At 31.7% G+C, this 23,191-nt stretch overlaps 1 protein-coding gene across 1 annotated transcript; it reads right to left on the bottom strand.

The window, feature by feature from the left end:
- Positions 1–6,044: 6,044 nt before the first annotated feature.
- On the bottom strand, positions 6,045–12,235 carry LOC129312843 (putative wall-associated receptor kinase-like 16). The gene is made up of 5 exons (XM_054955595.1): positions 11,353–12,235; positions 9,109–9,270; positions 7,813–8,753; positions 7,605–7,608; positions 6,045–6,488 (listed from the first exon to the last, which is right to left on the bottom strand). The coding sequence occupies exons 1-5, from the start codon at positions 12,221–12,223 to the stop codon at positions 6,232–6,234; spliced, it is 2,235 nt and encodes a 744-aa protein (XP_054811570.1). The 5' UTR covers positions 12,224–12,235; the 3' UTR covers positions 6,045–6,231.
- Between the last annotated feature and the right edge of the window lie 10,956 nt (positions 12,236–23,191).

The following is a 23,191-nucleotide window of genomic DNA, read 5'->3' as shown; positions in this document are numbered from 1 at the left end:
ATAGTCTAAATTAGTCTTTCAAAAATGGTAAAATAAAATGAATCAATGCCACCCGACTCAAAATTATAAATTTAATCAAATATCATTCATATGAAAAAACAAAAAATTAATTCTTAAAAAAAAGACTTTTTAACAATTCAAAAACTGAAAAAAAAAACAATTGGGTATGATCTTTAATCATTTAAATATATTGATTATGTAGATAATTAAGAAGAACTCATATTTATTTATGGATATAATAATAGCCTAGCAATTTTTTATAATTCCAATGTGCGTAAAAAGGAAAAATGACAATTAGGGACACATAAAAACATTAATGACAATTACATACTTTGAATTATTAAAATTTCAATAACAAACCATGATCCTTACGTACAATTAAAAACATGCGAACTGTTACTTGACAAATTAATAAAATACAATTGATATTATTTGTAACATTAGTTAAAAATTTACAAGGATCAATTATAAATTTTAATTTTTTTACGGTCAATGTATAGATAAACCACTTAAAAAATCAATAAATAAACTTAAAATTATTTATAGTGTTAGTTGAAAATTTATGAGAGATGGTTATAAATTGTAAGCTAATTATTTGTGATTTTTTGCTATCAATATATAGATAAATTTCTTAAAAAAATTTTAAAATATAATTTGGATTATTTGCAACGTCAATTAAGAATTTATGAGAGTTAATTGTAAATCATAATCCAATTATTTGTATTTTTTTGCCATTAATATATACATAAATTGATTGGAAATATTTATAGCATTAGGTGGAATTATTAAACTCCATTATAAATCTCATGTCAATCAACAAAAGATAATTTATTGCAAATAATGACCATGGTTTGTTATTAAAATTTTAATTATTTAGGTCTATAATTATTAGTAATATTCTTATAAGATCTCTAATTGTCATTTTTCCATAAAAAATTGAATCTCTATTATAAGATGTCTTTAATAATGTTATTGAAATCAAGAAAAAATGGTTAAGCCAATAATTTTATTTGAAAATAGAATAAATTTTTTATTTTTTCCCACGTTTAAATGGAACATTTTTGCATTATGTTCCCTGTCATATAGTTTTTTTTTAATAAAAAGATCAATTAAATGGGAGAAATATTAAAAAAAAACTTAAATCTTCTAAATGTTATAAGGAATATTTAACGCTTCTAGAATGTGCCTATTAGGATGAGCAGCAGCTCATAGTTATTCTAGTACTTGGTACAAAAATTATATAGTTTTAGGGGAGTGAAAAAAATGGTCAAAGAAAGAAGGATAATACTTCTAGACTCAAAATCTCAAATTTCAAGTGCTAGGTCTTTCTCCTTTGTTATGTATTTTGTAAGCCTAACACATTGATTTAAATTCACTTACATTTGGACTTAACAATCAAGATAAGATGTCAATTCATGGTTCATAGCTTGCCATTGTCAAAATCTTTTTGCCATTTACCACTCCACTTTCACACCTGCAATATTAATGCAATACGTATGTTTAGTTTCATATTAAAAATCATACATACATACATATACATACACACACACACACATATATATATAATGCAAGTGTGTGTATATATATATATATGGAATTCTTGTGGAACTGAATCAAAAGAGAAAGATGGGGAGAAAGAGGATTTTTAGGTCTCTGGTGAAAATAGATCATTCATTGTTGAGGACAATTGTATAGTGGTGGGTCTCTCAACTATGTTCTATGTTTGTGACTTACTTTACTTCCCTCTTCTCTGTCTCTTTGAATTTTTTCTCTTTCCTTCCCCGAAAACTACACCACCCCCTCCTTCCCCTCAAAATTTTCGGGAATTGAATAATTTTTTTAAATAAATAATACCTCCAGATGCACTACAGCAAAATACAGTATTTTCAACTTAAGAATATTGACGGGCATAACTTAAAGTCAAAAATAATAGAATTTTCCACAAATAATTATGACCATCAAAGTATCATGTCAAGATTAAAATAATATTTTCAATGCTACTGGAAGAAAGCTTTTTCAACAACTATTTTGACCCTCTTTATTTGGTGTCAAAATATTAATATTTAATAAATTTTTGTTAACTTTTATTTTTAATAAACTTTCTTGATATTAATAAAATTGATAAAAATGTTTTATAAAAAAATTGGAGAGAGAAATATTTTAAATTTTTTTCCAATTAGCATTTTTTGGAAGATTTATCACTTTTTTAATCAAAGGAAAACACTTACTTTTAGTATAGATTATTGATAGATGTTTGGATATATAGTTATTCAGTATTAATATGTTGAAAAAAAGATATTCATTGATACTCCTCTATCCGCATGATATCTCTTCGGTTATTGATACTCCTAATTAATAAATATTTTTTAACATATTAATAAAAAATAACTATATATCTAAATATCTACTTATAATCTATACTAATTTTCATTATCTATATCTATATCCATAATCTATAATATTTTAAAAGTGAGTATTTTTTAATAAAAAACTGACAACTCTTCCAAAAAAATATTAAACATTAAACATTATTATTATATTTGGAATTAATATTTGAAAAACCCATTAAACTCATCAAAGGAAGGGCTGCTTCTTCGATTCTGATGGTGCTTCTTCTTTTTCATTCCACACAAGTTCACGCAATGATTTACAAGCTTCTGTTGTTTGCCTCTTTTCGGTATCCCTTGATCAACCGCCCTGTCACTCGAGGTAGGGTAATTAAGTTCAGCCAATCAGTTTAGGTTCTTGCTCTTTCTTAGAAAAGAGGCCATCGCAATGCCTTGTTCCATGATTAGCTAATTTTCGAACAAAACTATGAATTGGTTTTTGACAAAGGTGTTGCGTGAGGAAGGAAATAATCTGGAGCAGTTCTTTTTTTCTCCCAACGATGAGGTAACTGGGCTTTATTTTTCTTTCATTTTATAAAATGATATAAAGTATTTTCATTTTATGTTTATTTTAAAAAAACTAGAAGTTGCCGCCAAATGCACTATTTTATTTCCCACCATTCTTAATAGTGCAGTTACTGCTCCTAAAAGCTGCAAACACGTTAGTAGTTTTTTCATGTTGCTTGACTTGAAGCACAAAGGTATTCTTCTCTCATTTATTCCATTGGTTTCTGACTGTGCTTGTTTTAAGTGACGGTGGCTTTGTGCATTTCGATAAGATTTTTGTGATTCCATTTATTCAACAGGTCGATTGGTTTTTAAAGAAGAAGCGGGGAAGCAAAGGTACTGTAATGATTTGTTTCTTGGCCATATCCAGCCCTTATTCTATAATTATATATTCCATATATTCGATGTTGTGATTCTCACTAGTTGAAAATCTAAATTCTTTACCAGAACGTCCTCAAACATTTTATATCTTGCTTTTCCAAAATGAAAAACAGAGCATGATTTCCTCTAATAATCATCCCAATTTGTGTCGGCATATCATACTGCTTGGATTTACATGTGATCCTCATATGGTTAACCTTTGCTAGGTATCCTTTAATTTATCCAAGGATACATAGCACTACTTCGCAATGACTAGTGCGGTGCTTTGCAAGAATTGACTCACTACTCTTACAATCAAGGAGAGATTAGTGATTGTTAGATAATTCAACTTTCGAAACAACCCTTGGTATCTTTCAATGTTTGTCAAAGGCTCCACCTATACAAGTACAAATTTGATATTAGGATCCATGGTATATTAGTAGACTTTTGTGCAGTCAATATTTCAATGTAGGGCTAAGAATTAAATGAAAATTGATTGGAAATGGCCAGGGGCTCAGAGAGTTAGAGATAGAGTTTTTCTTGTTTCCTTGTCTTTAATCATTATAAAGATAAGAAAAAAATGTAAATGCTGTTTCTCTAGAAATTTTCTCCAGTATATTAATTTGTTTGTCAACAATGCTTTTTCTCTAAAGCTTTATTCCTCAGCTATTTGGTCATAAGCCTGTTTAAAGCTATATTACAGGGACTTGGACTCAATATTTGTTTCATATGACAATTTTTGGATTGTGTCTTTGACATATTTTCTGTTGGGAATAGAATTTTGATTAAAGCATTTAATGTTGATTCAAGTTTATACAAATATAAACAATGAACTCAATTAGATATATTCTTTCTTGAAATGAACTCTTGCTAACTCATAATATAATTTCATTAATCAAGAAACTATTGACATACATAATAATATTAAATATATTTGGAGTAAATATTATAATTGGAAAAAAGATTAAATTTATTATTTATGTAATATTGACGGTCATAGTTATTGAAAGTATTCATTTATAGAAGTCAAAAATATTTTATAATCGTCATTATTAGTGGCCGTCGAAAATTGTATATTGATTTGGTATGATAATTTTTGACACTTATTGATGAAAAAAACATAAAACTTTTATTCACGGTCACTTATTGTCGATAATACTATTTTCGACAATATTTTATTCAACACTTATTAACGGTCACATAAGCGTTGATAAAACTAATATTGACGGTCAATGACATAAATTTTGACATTTGTGACCCTCAAATATAGTGATTTTTCTAGTAGTGATTCTTGGTTCTAATTAACTAATATCATTATAAATACCAACTTAATCAGAAGTTTAGAGTTTGAATTTTGAAAATGCAATACCATATGGTAGAACTTTCACCCAAAAAGACATAACTCAGCCTGACCCAAACTAGAGTATGTGTTCTTGTTAAAGTTTTTCTTAACGTGACGTGGAACAAATCCAGAATATATGCTGGGGGGTTTTATGAAAAAAAGGATAATGTAATTTAAGTGAGAAATTCAATTACATTTAAATTTCTTAAATTGCCAACAGTCTGCATTAATTACTGCAATTTATATTTTAGATCAACCTTCTGCCTCTGGGTGTTTGAGCCGAGCCGCCATTTGATGACCCTATGGAATGTCTATATCTACGCATTTGTTGGCGCAACAGGTAAGGGCAGCTTTCAGGTGCTGCCATGGCTGCAACTATCATATTAAACAATCATCAGATAAGCTTCAAATTTAAAATTTTGAGTCAAATGGTACCTTTTATAACTTATCATCCATACAAGATACAAAGAGAGCTGGGCAGAAGTTGTGGGGAAGGAGGCAGAGGAGGCAATTAACACTTGAGACGAACCCATCGGTGACGGTGGTGAAGATTCCATTGTCATTTGTACAAACCAAGTCGCTTTCCTCCAACACGTGGAGGAAGAAGTAAATCATTAATGTTTCTTTCTTCTTCTTCTGTTTTTTTTACCCTTCTCTTGTGCCAGTTTGGATACGAACAATCATCATGGTTTCGTGAATATATATATATATAAACTCATATTACAGGTTAAAATTAATTATAAAATAAAAATCATGTTTTTTAAAAATATTCAAATATCCATTATACATCAGAAAATCAATTAAGAATTTAATACTATAATTTTCTTTAATTCAAATACCCTTGCACATGTCAAAATCAATTACAAACTCAAAAACATGATTTATAGAATAGTTTATATGATTTTTAGATAATTTTTTAAAAAATATGAATTGAAAAGAAGGTAATAAAAGCTTATAAAATAGCTGTAATTTTGAGTTTGTAATTGATTTTGGCATGTATAGATGTGTTTGAATATTTTTAAGAAAATCATGATTTTGCGTTCATAATTGATTTTGAATCTATAATTGATTTTGACATGTAATAGGGTGTTTGGATATGTTTTCATAAAATCATGGTTTTACCTAATTTAATTTTCAATTTTGCTTAGAATCAATTTTATAAATCAATTACACCATATAATATAATCAATCTATTAATCAATTTTTTTATAATTATTTTTTTCTAATGAATATTCAAACAGGCCCAGAGTACCTGTTTGGATACAAATTTAATAATAATCAATTTTAGAGGTTAAGATCATGGTTTTGTAAAAATATATCAAAACACCACTATTACATGTTCAAATGATCAATTATGAAATCAAAATTATGGTTTTCTAAAAATATTCAAAAAAGGCTTGACAAATCATCCAAACCAACAAACATTTTTATTTGCTGACATAGTGTAGCTAGCTAGCAAGTTTGTATGAGTGAACAAAAAATTACCTTAAACAACTATATAATGCTTTGAAATCCAACCAATTGAATACATACATAATCGCAACATCTATCAAAAGGTGCTTCAAACATACAACAAGCAAAAACTACGAAAGTATAAGGATAGAAAAACAACCTATATGGATACCAAATTAATCATCATCGTCCATCTGCAATCTCTAATGCAATTATCTCCTTTTGCATGCTATCATGGAAAGCTGAACTACTAGCACCAATTTCTCCATCCACATTAGGCACATGGCCAAGTAAGTATTCACTTTCTTCTGGCATAAGATTTTCACCCTTCGCCCAAGGATGTATTTCCATGGCCATCAGACCACATAGCTCCCTTGCTACTTCCTTCATAGTAGGCCTCTCCTCTCCTTTCACTCTAATACACCTTAATGCTAATGAGGCTACTTGTAACAGTACGGAGCCACCCCTTGGGTCTCCACTCGGTACTGGACTCTGGCCCATCACTGGACTAAAGCCGACTTTCCCACAGGTGGTACTGTGGTTATTCCTCACCACTGCCTCTCCAGGGTCTTTTGGAACCTCCCCAGACTCGAACCTCCAACCTCTACCACCTTAATGAAGTTGAGGCGAAGTCTGGTACCATTGAACCAACTTGGTTCAATGGTACCAGACTTCGCCTCAACTTCATTAAGGTGGTAGAGGTTGGAGGTTCGAGTCTGGGGAGGTTCCAAAAGACCCTGGAGAGGCAGTGGTGAGGAATAACCACAGTACCACCTGTGGGAAAGTCGGCTTTAGTCCAGTGATGGGCCAGAGTCCAGTACCGAGTCGAGACCCAAGGGGTGGCTCCGTACTGTTACATAAAAGGCGCCTTTTATGTAACAGCCCTCCTGGGTCACCACTGCCTCTCCAGGGTCTTTTCCCAGGCGCTGGACAACACACATGTCACCACATGATTGCCGGCTTTCCCACTGGTGGTACAGTGGTTATTCCTCACCCCACCCTCACGGGGGTCTTTTGGAACCTCCCCAGACTCGAACCTCCAACCTCTACCACCTTAACAAAGTTGAGGCTAAGTCTGGTACCATTGAGTGACTCAATGGTACCAGACTTCGCCTCAACTTCGTTAAGGTGGTAGAGGTTGGAGGTTCGAGTCTGGGGAGGTTCCAAAAGACCCCCGTGAGGGTGGGGTGAGGAATAAGCCCAGTACCACCTGGGTGAAAGCCGGCATTACCTTGTGAGAGGGAAGTGTCCAGCGCCTGGGAAAAGACCCTGGAGAGGCAGTGGTGACCCAGGAGGGCTGTTACATAAAAGGCGCCTTTTATGTAACAGCCCTCCTGGGTCACCACTGCCTCTCCAGGGTCTTTTCCCAGGCGCTGGACAACACACATGTCACCACATGATTGCCGGTTTTCCCACTGGTGGTACAGTGGTTATTCCTCACCCCACCCTCACGGGGGTCTTTTGGAACCTCCCCAGACTCGAACCTCCAACCTCTACTACCTTAACAAAGTTGAGGCTAAGTCTGGTACCATTGAGTCAAGTTGACCCAATGGTACCAGACTTAGCCTCAACTTTGTTAAGGTGGTAGAGGTTGGAGGTTCGAGTCTGGGGAGGTTCCAAAAGACCCCCGTGAGGGTGGGGTGAGGAATAACCACTGTACCACCAGTGGGAAAGCCGGCAATCATGTGGTGACATGTGTGTTGTCCAGCGCCTGGGAAAAGACCCTGGAGAGGCAGTGGTGACCCAGGAGGGCTGTTACACTACTTCCTTCAATTGTCCTATATTCTTTTGATCTAACACTTGTTTGTCAAGAATTTCCCACAGGTGATCTTCTTTCATTGAAGACACAAAGTACATGGTCAAATTTGTTTGTTCTGGCCTACTAAATTGAACTGCTTTTTCCCCCGTGAGTAGCTCCACAAGCACAACTCCAAAGCTGTAAACATCACTCTTCTCATTCAATTGACCTGTCTGGAGGTATTCTGGATCCAAGTATCCAAGAGTTCCTTGTATCATAGTGGTAACTTGAGTTTCATCAAGAGAAACAATTCTTGAAGCTCCAAAATCAGACACCTTAGCTGTGAGATTATGGTCTAAAAGTATGTTAGTAGATTTGATATCTCGATGAATAATTGGAATGGAAGCATAAGAGTGTAAATATGAAATAGCCTCAGCAGTCTCTGCAGCTATCCTTAATCGAGTCTCCCATGAAATAGAAAACTCATTCTTCAAAGGATCAATGTGATCAAGAAGAGTGCCATTGTCAACAAACTCATATACTAACAAAGGGACTTCAGTTTCAAGGCAACATCCTAAAAGTTTAACCACATTCCGATGATTAATTTGAGAAAGTATAGATACTTCATTGATAAAATCCTTAATTTGTCTAGGATCCCCTCCTAGTTTGGACTTCTTAATGGCAATAGAAGTGTTGTCCTGTAATATGCCCTTATAAACTATGCCTTGTCCACCACGACCAAGGATTCTGCCTTCATCAAAGTTGTTTGTGACATTCTTAAGCTCAACTTCTGTAAATATTTTGGTCCTCTCAGTGTACTTATGTTGTTGTGAAAATTGTTGTAGCAACATGTTGCCTCCATTTTGCTCGAAATTTCTTCGTCTGATTTGCTTCAAAGTTCTTCGCTTTTGTGCCCAACATAATGTGGAGATTAGTGTGAAGACAACCAACAAAGCTACACTAACACCTGCAAGCAATATATAATGTAGTCTGACATATGATTTTGAGGAGGGAAAATCTTTTGAATATTGTTGACTTTTAGTAAAGATTACTATATGATCTTCTGTTTGTTTATACTTATCTCTTCTAATCCAAAATCCATTATGAATCATCCTTTTAATAATAAAAACCGGGCTTTGAATAATATGAGAATAAATAATTGGGATATATGGAGCTCAAACAGACAGAGACTACATTAGTACTTCTAGGTATGCCAGCATTGTTAAAAGTGTTTCATGATGAAATTTTTTTGTTATAACTGATTCCCAAAAAAATTTTAAAAACTAAAACAGTAGAGCCAGAGTCGTTGATGATATTCTCACCTAAAGCAATAAGAATAAAGATATATGATGGAGTGCAGCCTGTTCCATTTTTGTAGCCGTCACCTTTGTATCCATGTGGACAAGAACAACTATAGTTACCATCATAATTGTGGCATTGATTTGGCATAGTGCATTCATTGATGGTTTCGCACTCATTAACATCTGAAATTAAGAAAAGAGTATCAGTATTAATAATAAATAAATAATATCGATGGGCGAATATAAATACTCCCCAAATCCTATTTATATTATGGAGAGAAGATTAATTTTGGTCCTACAATTTATAGGGTCCTTCACTATTTTTTATGTTCAATTTTACTTTTTTTCCCTCATTAAAAATTATTAATAATAATTATTTTTGCTCTAATAGGAGTAGAAGTGAAAATTTATTAAATTTTAAAACAGAATTAATGAAATTTAAAGTCTTTCTTAATTCCAATAAAACATATTAGAAGTAATTTATAAATAGGATTAAAGGAAGTAAAAGTTAGTAGAAGTGGAATTTTTCATAAAGAGTTGTAAATAGTGCAACTTTCAATGGTATTTTGAGGTGCAATGTGAGGGAAAGTAACTATTTCCTTCCATTTTATCTTAATTATAGATATCTCTCTTTTATTTTTAAGAGAATTACATTAAAGTTTCACATAAAAAATTAATTATTACAAGATCAATTAATAATAATTGAATTAGAGCCATTGGCAACATTCAATGGTCTTAATTCAATTATTAATGGACCTTATAGTAATTAATTTTCTTGTGTGGAACTTATATGTGATATTTTTGTGATATTTTCTTTACTGTTAAAACCTATATAAACCTCCTGTAGTATGAATAATTACAAAATACAAATATTTTTTCTATTTTTAATGTTTTATTTTTAGTTGACCGTTAGGATACATATATTTGACCAAAATACCCCCATTTAAATATATATTGTCAAAAAATAATTCAAATTTCCCAAAAAAATTTAAAGCATATATTTTTTTACTTTTTCATTTATATTTTAAAAATTTTATTATGTAAATGTATTTATCTAGTATTTTTTTAAAATTAAATACATAAATTAGTTAAAATAATATTCAAACAATTAATTCAAAATATTTAAAAAATATTTTTATAAGAAAATTATGAAATAAGAATTTAACATAATAAATTGCTCAATATGATTTATGTTTATGTTTATGTTTTTTAATATCATTAATATTAAAAAAAATTAAATTATTTATTTAAATATTAACAATCTTAATTATTTAAATTTTTTTCAAAAAAATTGGGAGAGATGACAAAATTATCAATAAAAAAATTAAATATTTTAGAATATTTAAGAAATATTTCTAATGGTGTCAATGATTGAAATGAAGTGTAGGTTTTAAAAATAAACAAGAGGTTTATGTAATTTTAGCAAAATTGAGGGGGATCAATATATTTTAGTATTTAATAAATTATGCATATTAATAAATTTTATTAATAATTATATATTGTAATCTTATTTTTTTAAGTATAAATATAAATTTTTAAAAATATCCTATATTTAATATAATTTTATTTGTAAAACATTAAACAGAGAGAACATAATAAAGAGGGAAGGTAATATTATAATAAGTAATAATTAATGAAACCTTATTTTTGTCTTATATTTTAAGATACTGAATTAATTTTAAAAGTGTTTTATAAACTCCTTCTCTCCCAATTTAAAGACATTTTTTTTTGACAAAGTTACATATATCAATAGTATAGTTTATTAAATACATTTTATGATTTTAATTTTGTTATAAACTTTTAAAAATATATTTTATTAATAAGAGAAGGAAAATTTTATTTGAGTGTGAAATAATGAAGAATGGTAATATTAGATTAATAATTATTAATTTGGATTTGGTGAGTGATGTTCACTCACTCAATGAGTGTCTCAATAACAGCAGTTAAATTTCATTGATATTTAAAAACTATCAAAATATGTTCCTCTTCAAAAAAAATTCAATACAATTTATCCTCATTATTAAAATAGTCCTCACATACACTGTTCCTTTCTAAAATTTAAAAATTAATACTTTTTTAATATTTTAGATATGGCAAATTCTCTAACAGTCGTTTTATTAAATCGAATGATTGTTAACCCTTCAAACATCTTATATTTTAAAATGTCAAACCACCCATAAAAATATCTTATAAAATAGGATAAGAGAGAGTATAATTAAGAGAAAATGGTCATAAAAGAAATATTGGAATTACATATGGAATTACCGTAACATCCGTGTGGATGGTATGGATTTCCTTGAAAGCCAGGTTTGCATTTGCAATTGTACCCAATTCCGTCGGTAGAATTCACACAATCTGTGTTGTTTTTGCAGGCATAGTCTGTGGTATAGTTAGTAGAAGCAGTTTGACACGTACCATTTGACACACTCCAATTTAGGACGAGTGGGACGCTATCATTGGGAAAGTTATCCAGATAATTAAAGGAGAAGTTAAACCCATCATCTTTGACAACAAAAGCATAAGTACAGTTGTTGACTGGCGACACCGGGGTACTTTCGAATGCGCGAAAAGATGCACCCAAACTGATGCTATTGAATCCCACAGGAATATTCAATTGGCAACACCCAATCCCCGAACAAGTTCCATCGTTAGTCTTGTTTTGATGAGATTGCAGTTCGTCACATAACGACACGCAGCCGCTGTTACAATGGAAGTTGTTGTTGTTGGTGAATTCAATGAAGCTCAAAGCGTCGCAGCCAACAGTTACGAACTTGTTTCGGGTGCTGGAAATGGTGAAATCTTTGGTGTAAAGATTAGTATAGGAATCATTGTAATCTCCGTTACACTGCTTGGAGACAGGCGTCAAAATGTCCATTTGACCTTGTTGGAGGGATATGTTAGAAACTGGGTAGTTTTCGAAGTATAACGTGGACGAGGAGCTGTTGCAAGTGAGATTGAACGAGTGATCCAAGAAACAGTTTCGAGAAGTACCACGTTGTACCCCGACACCAAACGGATATGGAATGTCCGCATCTCCGCACTTGTCGGGACATCCATCAAGGGATAGAGCTTCATGAGCTGCTGCCATGGCGGCTGCTGCTAACAGTATAACAAGGAACAGCTGCTTCAGCACCATCGTGATTACTTTCTCGGGAAGAAGAAAAAGAAAAGGAAAAGGAATGCTTTTGTGCTATGGCAGCTAATTGTATAGCTTTTAAAGGCACATTGTCTAGATGCCAATGGGAAGACTCAAGGAGGAATAAGAGTCAACTTTCACCTTTACTCCTTTCATCTAAAATATAAACAACTTAGCCTACATATAAACATTTGTTTTTTCTATTTTACCCCCTTCTTTATTAAAATATATTCTTGAATAAATTTATCTCTCAATTATTATAAAATACATTGATAATTAGAATTAAAAATTAAAAAAATTATATATATTTGTATAAAAATAAATGATATACAGATTTTTTTTTAAAAAAGGTTGTTCATATCTCAGAGACGAGGGATTAATTGTTAAGACTTAAGAAGACGACTTGGACCGATTCAACTGCACCGACAGTGGTAGCTAGCTTTGGAGCCAATTATTGTGTCCTGTCGTGGCACTTTCTTACATTATGAATCAAATAAAGGATTTTTTTTTTTTAGTACAAGGAATATCTCATCTCATTCCAAATTAAAACAGTGCTCCCAAATCCATATAATAAATGCAGACAAATTAGTTAAAAGGTCATTAACAATACAATTTATCCCAAAATGGAGGGTTTAGATTAGGCTCCCAAAATTAGTTGAAATAAAATGAATGAAAGTCATGTAGCTCAAAATAAAAATTTAGCCAAATATCATTCATATGAAAAGAAAACAGATTAATTCTCTTAAAAAAAAAAGGAAGTAGACTCATTAACAAATCAAAAAAATGAAAAAAAAAAACAACGTGTAGGTTTGATCTTTTATCATATATAGGAGAAATATTTTTTAAAAAAACTTAATTAATACCTTTTAAGTTACTTGTAATTAATAAAGAATATTTATTTCTTTTAGAATGTGCCTATTAAAAACGACTGGAGTAGTAGCTCATAATTGATCCAGTGCATGGTACAAACATTATATAATTATATCAATATTAAGAATGAGAAGCGATCACCAGAAAATGAGGAAAAATAATAAATGAGCAAAGAACAGTGAAATGATACTACTTCTTATCCCAAACTCAGTTTAAGTTTGTGTCTATTTTTTTTTATTATATATTAGTTTTCAAACTCAATACATTGGTTTAAATTCACTTATATTTGAACTTAACAATCAAGATAAGATGCTAATTCATGGTTGATAGCTCACCCTTGTCAAAATCTTTTTGCTATTTACTACTCCATTTTTTCGCACTTGCAATATTAATGTAATACGTGGGCGTTTAGTTTCATATTAAAAATCATACATTCATATACATACATCATGCAAGTGTATGGATACTAGATTCTTGTGAAAGTATGTGAAAAGAGAGGGAGAAAGAGGATTCGGGTCTCTGATCATGATAGATCACAAGGGACGGCTGTTGGGTTGTCTCTTTCATGGACGACAATGGTAGTGGCGGGTCTCTCAACTATCTTTGTGACTCACTACTTTACTTTCCTTATCTCAGTCTATCTGACTTTTCTTTTTATCCGAGACTACCCCACCCTCTTTTCCCTCCAAAATTATCAGGAATTTAATAATTTCTTAAATCAATAATACTAACATATGCTTCGTTCAACTAGCTAGCAAAAGAGTAATACTAACTCAACAAGAGATTTAGAGTTTGAATTTTGAAAATGCAATATTATTATTAGTAGAATTTTCACCCAAAAAGATCCCGACTTAACTTGACTTGGACTCACATGCGCTCTTGTTAAAGTTCTTTGAGGAAATTATATCTAAAAACATGGCAAGAAATTTATTTGCAGATGAGAACAAATACTAAATTTATTATTAAAATAAAAATATTGACTTTTTTTTTTTTCAATTGAGACTTCTTATTAGTTCTTATCTAAGGATAAATTTTTTGGCAAGTTCTTGGATGCTATTCTCCCAAATTTTTTTAGCTTGATGTGAAATGAACCCAAAATAGTGGGTGTTTTATGTCAACAAAAAAGTAATTTTAATGAGCAATTCAGATACATTTAAAATTTTTTAATTGACAACAGTCTAGATCAATAACTGCAATCTATCTTTTAGAAAAATTTATTGGAGATCCTAACTATCATCATTAGGTTAATATTTTCAGAATTGTGATTCTCATTTGTTCTCTCCTAACTTCACGTAATGAAATGATAGGGAATTAGGAATAACTCTTTGCTGCTAACCAAAATAAAATAATTATAGTCAATTAGTCATATCATTAGTTCTGATACGCCAACTCTGGAACACCCACTTCAACACATGCAACTCTTGCGAAAAGATGATGCTCTCGAGTGGTTTTTCCCTGCATCCATGCTTGTCCCTTTTGTGTGTCTTCCCTAATTCGGTAATTATTTTAATCATACAAGTGGTCACGGAAGTAGAAAAAATAGTTTGTGGGACAAAATAAATACATACATACATACATACATACATACATATATATATATCTCATATGAACATACTCTTCCTTTAAAGTAATGGAAAACTAACTTGTCTGAAAACACTTTGAATCGAACAAGCCACTTGGGCTAAACGTACAACTGGGCTAACAACGTATAATATATGCGGCCCAAGAAACATGAACTAGAACAAAACAGAAAAAATGGAACTCGAAGACTAAAACTAAAAATACGGAAAACATAAAAACCATAAACGCAACAATTTAGGAAGCGCAATACATTCATGTTAATTCTCAAACACTCCGCACTCGTGTTGGACCCGAAGATATTTAAGGTGCCCAACATTTTGAAATCCCGTCATCTTTGGTCCATTATCAGTTACAGACTACATTACAAACTACGTTATGTGCATGTTTGGATTGAATCCTAACTTGTTGGGATAGCTCTAACTTAAGTTGGGATGTTAAACGTTGAATTTATCATGTTTGGATAAAAAAAAAAAAATCAACCATAGTTAGGATCCCAACCAGTGTTTTTAACAAAGTTCATTCATCTGGCTTTTTCATCAATAGTGCGTTGGGTAGATGACTGTTGAGAGCTTAAATGCTTTTTGAATTTTTATTCTCTCTCTTCTTTATCTGCTATCTAAGGATCTACCCCAGCCATGTTGTCTCAAGCCTCCTTCTTCATTGCCGTTCCCATGGTTGCTCCGGCTTGCCCATCACTCTCCCAAGTCTACCGAATCTGATGAGAGATCACAGTCACCACCACCGACACTCGATCTCCACCGTGTGTGTTGCTCACACTGAGTTGCAGTGCTGCTGTCCCTACTTCGAAGTGTGGCTCCTGTCCTGCACCTCCTCCGTCGAAATGAAACATAGAAGATCTTGAAAGCTCCTAATGAAAGGACAAAGCTAACACATGCTCGAAGATGAGGCTATGGGAATAATGAAATGAAAATGGGAAGGTGAAGGGGGCTGGGTCCTGCCATTTTTCCACTTCTTCTTGTTAAATGTTCTTTTCTTAATTTTCTTTTTTTAGTATATAATTCTCACATAATTTCAAAAATAATATTTCATGATTTCATAAATAATCAAATCATCTCTTCATAATTTGCTATCATTTCTTAATGCTCCCATAAAATCCAAAGGAGTAAACTTCACTTGTAAACATAACTCTCAATATTTAGATGATTAAAAATCTTTTTAGTGGGAAAACAAAATATTTTTTAATCCTACTTAACCTTATTACTATTACTATTACCACAACCCAATTATTTTTCTTTTAAAAAAAATCATGACTAGGTATTATATACTTAAAACTTAGCTCATTTTGGTAAATTCTCTTTCAAATAATTTTCTAATAAATTTCAATTATCATAAAACAATACCATGAGATTAATTTGTAGATCATATCAATTAAATATTTTGTAATTTATGAATTTATTTTAGCTTTTTATTATTGAATATTTAAGATTTTTTTACTTATTAATTGTAATTGTAAATTTATTATTTTTTACTTTTAAATTAATAAAAAATATACATACAAAAAAATTATGTTTATTTTTATTATTAAATATCTTAACTAACTTTTGAATCAAATCATTCAAACAAAGTTATGTTTATCTAACGGACTTTTAAAAAAAGACATCCATATATAAATCACATTATATTAACTAACTTTTTTTCTAACCTCAATTTGCTAATCTTAGTTGAATCCTAAACTCAATTGTAAATTTTTTAATTCAAACACATCCTATAAGTTGTTCCTGAGTCTAGTAGCCAGCGTGCACGTGTTCTGTGTAGTGGAGAGAACATGAGGATTCGAACCTGAAGACTCTCCCAAGTCTTCCGTCAGAGACGGACCTACGTCATTTTCAGTGTGGGCAATTGCCCTTACTCAACGAAACTGAGATCGTAGGTAAAGCGAAGATAGGTGAAAAATGAAAACGAGGAAGTGGAGAAAAGGGGCTGGACGAGAAGAGACGCAAGGAGTGAGAGATTAGATTAAAAGAAAACTGAAAGCAAATATAAGAAGAGTAAAGTGCAGTCTTCATCCGGAAATATTTTATATTTTTTCCCTTTTGCACTTTGTTCCATAAATATTTTTTATTTTTTTATTTTTATCGTTAAAATATATTTTTTATTTACCCACTATACTATTTAAGAGATGTTTGAGGTATTTTGCCATTATGTTTATTTTTTGCTGAAACATTTAGTTTAATTTTTATATTTTTTTAACAAAATTATTTTTTGCATGCATTTGTTTAACATGTGATTTTAAATTTATAACTTTTTAAACTAATTAAATATGATAAAATATGATTTATAATAAGTTGGTTGTAAACTTTTGAAATTTTGAATAGAATGCTATTTTTATGGAAAATATATCATTAGAGGAGTAACAACGTTCAACTAATTAATTTTATAAAATGAATTTTGAACAACACGGATAAATTTTAAAAGAAAATTGTTGTTATATTTGAAAAATGTAAGGTATATAATTGATTCAATTTTATATCTACATATAAATATATATATGTTGCAGTTTCATATAATTTAAAATTTTATTGATAATATATATTAACTCATTCATTAAAGCCTCATTGTAGTCATCAGATGGTCTTCATAGACTGCTCACAATGCATAACAAAGGGACTGCTATTTTTATAGGTAAAACGGCTTCGTGTCCATATGTCAACACATACAAGCTGGTGCTCGCAGCCTCTCTTTTAGACATCTGGTACATTCATAATGTTTCGGGTAATCGTACGTGTCATTCTTTAGGATTCTTTTCAATTGTCTTCTTTAAAATTTAGAGGATGATCTTATTGAAAGCTTCAGCTTATCTATTTTCCTAAGAGTAATATGGTAAGGAAGTCAATAATTTAATCCCACTTTCCTCGGTGAAGGCTTTGAATTCAATTCAAGTGAACATTGTCCCTTGGTCTGTTGTAATCGTTTGAGAAATCCTAAATCGAAACACGATTTGTTCACATACGAAGTTAATGATGTCGTCTTATTCCACTTTCTTCATCGGAACAGCTTCTACCCACTTTGTGAAATAATCTGTGGCCACTAAGATGAATGAGTGGCCCTTGGATGAGGCCAAATAGATCTTCCCTATCCCGTCCATGGCCTATCCTTGGAAGGGCCATGGCTTGATAATTAGATGCATGTTTGATGCTGGCACTTATTGTGTTGACCTGTAAGTCTGGCACTTCCTGTATCTTCTAGCATATTCAATGCAATCTTTTATTATTGATGGCCAATAATATCCATGTCTACACACCAACCATTGTATGTTTGGCCCTGACTGATAGGCCCCACATATTTCCTTATGCACCTGTCTTAAGACCTCCATATAATCAATGAAGGCCAAAAATCTAAGTAATAACTTGTCGGGATCTTTTCTGTATAATTCATCTCTAATTAAAATAAAGTATTTGGTGTGTATCCTTATTTTGTAAGGGTATCACTGACTGAGATTTTGTAGATAACTCTTGAAATCATCTTGCCAATCTTGGGCTAACCCTTGCAAGACCGTGCCATATTGTATTGTCAAACCGCGTTAAGCAACCAATGGATGTTCTTTTCGTTCCACCACAATTACCTTTGCTGCAAGCGGTGAAGAAGTCCAAAATGACAAAAATAATACAAATGATCCTTGGAAGCTTTGGCATTATAGATTAAGACATACTAATGATAGGATTTTGAATTAAGTTATTAGATAATGTAAATTGAAAGTCAATAGAAAAACTGAACCTATGTTTTGTGAATCTTGCAAGTATGGAAAATCTTACTCACTTCCATTTAATGTTTCCACTTTTGAAACTTCTAAACCTTTGCAATTAATTCATACTAATCTTTAGGGACCCTCTCCTCTACCTTCAGTGAATGGTTTTTTGTTATTATGTGTTATTTCTTGGATGATTACAGTAGGAACTCATGGATTTTTCCTCTAAAAACCAAAGATGAGGCTTTACAAATGTTTATCCAATTTAAACAATTTGTTGAAAGGCAGTTTGATAGTAAAATTAAGATTGTTCAAAGTGATTGGGGAGGTGAATATAGAAGTTTTTCTAAAACTTTATAAGATATTAGAATTATGTTTAGACATTCTTGTCCACATACTTCTCAACAAAATAATAGCAGAAAGGAAACTTCGACACATTGTTGAAATGAGACTTACTTTGCTAGCTCAAGCTAAAATGCCTCTTTATTATTGGTGGGAAGCTTTTCACACAGCCACTATTCTTATAAATCGACTTCCTAGCAGTGTTTTTAAGGAAATTTCTCCTTATGTGAAGTTATTTACTAAATACACTAATTATGACAGTCTTAAAGTTTTTGGGTTAGCTTGTTACCCTTGTTTGAGAGCATATAACCAGCACAAACTTCAGTCCAGAACTACTAAATGTGTGTTTCTTGGCTATAACAACTCTCACAAATGTTTTAAATGTTTAAGTTCCACAAGACGAATCTATATTTCTAGACATGTTGAATTTAATGAGGAGGAGTTTCCTTTTGAAATAGGTTTTATCAATAAAAGAGACGCTCCTATTGAGGAAATTCATCCTTGCATCTTTTTCAAACCATTTCTATCAGCCTTGCTAGAACAGTGTCCAGCCTCAAGCAATCAACCCTCTCATTCATCTCAGATTTCTACTTGTGCTCTTCAATCTCCTACACGAAGTAACATGGCTTAAAGTGAATCACTGTCATCAACTCAAGGTAGTGACAACATTAGAGAACTAAATGCTGAAGAAGTAGAAGAAAATGACTCCAATAATGTTGATTCGCATCAAGATTTTGGTACTAGTCCTAAACTCACAATTGCTAGTTCTCATAATTCAAATGAGCAAGAAAATATTGTTGCTACACAAAATAAACATCCTATGGTTACTAGGAGTAAAGCTGGATTTTTTAAACCAAAAAATCCATTTATAGGTTCAGTTGATTCTATTTCTAATGAAATTTTAGAGCCTCTAACTGTTACAGAAGCCTTGAAGTCTGAGTTATGGAGAAAGGCAATGCTAGAAGAGTTTAATGCACTAGTTAAAAATAAAACTTGGGTTTTGGTACCTAATATTGGAAGAGAAAAGCTTATGGATTGGAAATGGGTATTTAAAGCCAAGTTTAATCCAGATGGATCTTTCCTTAAACCTAAAGCTCATCTAGTAGATAAAGGTTTTCAACAATATCTAGGAATTGATTATGATGAGATATTTAGCCCTATCTTGAAGCTTGCAACACTAAGGTTCATTTTGACTCCAACTATAAGTTTCAAGTGGCAAATAAGACAGCTAGATATTAATAATGCTTTTCTAAATGGTTATCTACAAGAGGAAGTATTTATGAAGCAACCTGAGGGATTCTTTGATAAAAGATTTCCAAACCATATTTGCCTTTTGAATAAGGCAATTTATGGCTTAAAACAAGCCCTAAGAGTATGGTTTGATAGTCTAAAGTCAATCTACTCAGTTGGAATTTTAAACACTCTAAATGTGATAATTCCTTGTTCTTTTTAAAGCTAATTCAAGTGTGATGTTTGTTCTATTCTATGTGGATGACATTATGATTATAGGGAGTAATCCTACTATGTTGACTCAATTCATTCAACAACTTAATTGTTTATTTCCTTTGAAGGATCTTAGGAATCTTCATCACTTTCTTAGCTTTTTTACTCACAGAGATGTCACTGGTATCTACTTAAAAGCAAGAAAAATATATTATGGATGTTCTTAAGAAATTTGGCATGGCAATGTGTGCATCTGTTCCTACTCCCATGGTTGTTAACAAAATGTTATCTATCAATATAGGTACTCCTCTTAAGAATCCTTCTATCTATAGGCAAGCAATTGGTGCTCTATAATATTTGATTAATACTCAACCCGACATAATGTTTGTTGTGAATAGATTAAGTCAATTTCTCCATGCACCCATAAATCAACATTAGCAGGCTATTAAACGAGTACTAAGGTATCTCAAGGGTACAATAGATTTGTGCTTATGTATCAGACCAAGTCAATTTCTTACCTTACATAGCTTCTCTGATGCCAATTGGGTAGTGTGTATGGATGATTGATGATTGAATTGAGAGGCTACTGTGTCTATCTCAGTGATTCGCTCATTGCTTGGTCTGGGAAGAAATAGAGAGTCATCTCTCGTTCTTCCACCAAATCTGAATATAAAGCCTTGGCTGATTTAACCATTGAGCTCGCATGGCTTCAATCACTCTTTTCTAAGATTGGCTTCAAGTTGCAGCAAATTTCTGTTGCTTGTTGTGACAATTTGAGCACCTCAACTCTGGCTTCGAACCCAGTATATCATGCACAAACAAAGCATATTGAGTTGGATATCCATTTTGTACGAGATCAAGTTATTTCTTGCCAATTGTCTATTCACTATGTACCATCATTAGACCAAGTAGTTGATATCTTCACAAAGGCACTGTCTCACTCATGATTTCAAGTGTTAAGAGACAAATTTGGTTTGGTCAGAAACTCAATCCTTTGTTTGAGGGAGAATGTGAAAGCAATAGACAAGCCCAACAAAGAGTCCTAATAATATTAGAGCCCATTTACCTTTTATTTGTTATATGTATAGAATTGTTTTATTCTTTATTGTTTCACTTGAATACATGGCTTTCTATGGCCTATTATGGTTGTGTATTATCACTATATAAAGGAAATCATACATAGGGCTCTATACGCCATCTTCTACAATTTCTATTCTTACATATTTCTTATCTCTCATATCAATATAATTATGACCATTTATAATAACCATCCGAACTACAATATTGTTCAAGACATCATGTATCTTTTGACGCGGGAGATCGGGAGATTTCTTATGAGCATTTATATAGATAAACTAATACCTGTGCGGATTTCATTGTTTACTTCACTTAAAACATTATAACACATAGACTGTAGTTTTGATAAAGCCTCATGATTGTAGACATTTACTTTCTGTTCATCAAAGCTCTGCCATTTCCATTTTATTTCCAAAAAGTAAATATGATCAATATAAGAAAACACCGATTTTGTTGCAGCTATCTCTTGTGAAAAAAATTGAGAGAATTTCTCGTGCCTTTTCTCACAAAAATAATATTTTTAAGATTTTCTCAAGCAACTTCCTCACAAAAGAAAATCCATAAAAAGATAAAATAAAGGTTGATCAAGAAGGATTTGGCTCATAACTACAAGGTCATGAGTTTAAATCCTATTGTTGATGTGATAATTTTATTAGAGGGCGGTCTATAAGTAATTTTGCAAATGTTCTAAGATTGGAGGTATGCCCTAACCTTAATGAGTTTTGAAACCCAACTCACCTACATTATTTTTATAAAAAAGAATTATATACATAGAATTACCATAGCATCCATTTGGATGGTAAGGATTGCCCTCAAAACCGGTTTTGCATTTGCACTTCTGGAAGCAGTTCGACAAGTAATATTCGAAACACTCCAATCTAGTACGAGTGGGACGCTGTCATAGGGAAAGTCACCTAGATAATCGAAAGAGAAACTAAACCACTCATGTTTTACAACAAATTGGAGTGTCGAAGGTCAACACGTTGGTATGATTAAGCACGCTGACTGCTAGAAAACTGATATTATTGGTTCCGAAAGGAATATCAACCTGGCAACACCCTGTATCCGAACAAGTTTTACCGTCCATCTCTTTAGGAGGAGGTGTGCAACATAGCGCCACGCGACCAGTAAAACGTGTTAACTGTGAAGTTTTTGCAAGCTGTTGTTCTGGCGTTTGCATTCCGTGCTTACCAGCATGATGAGCACAGAATGCTCATCACCCTTGTGGGTGATCTGCACCGTTCATTTCAAGATGGAATGATCCGTGTCGTTCATTTTAAATTAATTTTTAAATATTTTTAATATTATATCATTAAAATAAAAATTTCTAAAAATAATAAAAAATTTAATATTAAATCTATACTACCTAGAGTATATCTAAATAATTAATTTACAAAAATTATAATAGTTTTTTATATTCAATTGGATCATCTAAATTATATATGTACTATCCAGAATACATATATACATAATCAATTTATAAATTTATGACAAATTTTAATATTAAATTAGAGTTTAGATTAAATCTGTACTGACCAAATTGATGATGATATATTTATTAAAAAATTTATTTTGATAAATATAAAATAAAACTGAAAATGAGAAGCTTTAAGTCTAGACGATCCAGATTTCATCAAGGGTGATGGGTACCATGGTATTCATCCTTTATTGAGCGCTAAAGACAGTCCAGATTTAATATTAATTTTTTTATTTTTTATAAATTAACTATTTTGATGTATTTTGGACAGTATACATTTAATACTAAATTTTTTATAATTTTTATTTTAATAAGAGAATATTAAAATTATTTTAAAATTAATGGTATAGATCATTTTAAGAAAGAAAGAATGGCCCAGATTCATCCAAAATGTAAATGAGCATGGAATGCGGACCAATTGTTCTGGAAAAAAAATTCATGCCCAGAGTGTCACAACCAACACTTGCGAACT

The sequence above is a fragment of the Prosopis cineraria genome, unplaced genomic scaffold, assembly GCF_029017545.1.
Source record: "Prosopis cineraria cultivar Desert tree isolate PC_DT_omini unplaced genomic scaffold, ASM2901754v1 PC6, whole genome shotgun sequence".
Lineage (NCBI taxonomy): Eukaryota > Viridiplantae > Streptophyta > Magnoliopsida > Fabales > Fabaceae > Prosopis > Prosopis cineraria.
The sequence above is the reverse complement of the archived record's forward strand: the minus strand, read 5'-3'. Positions and strand labels throughout refer to the sequence as shown.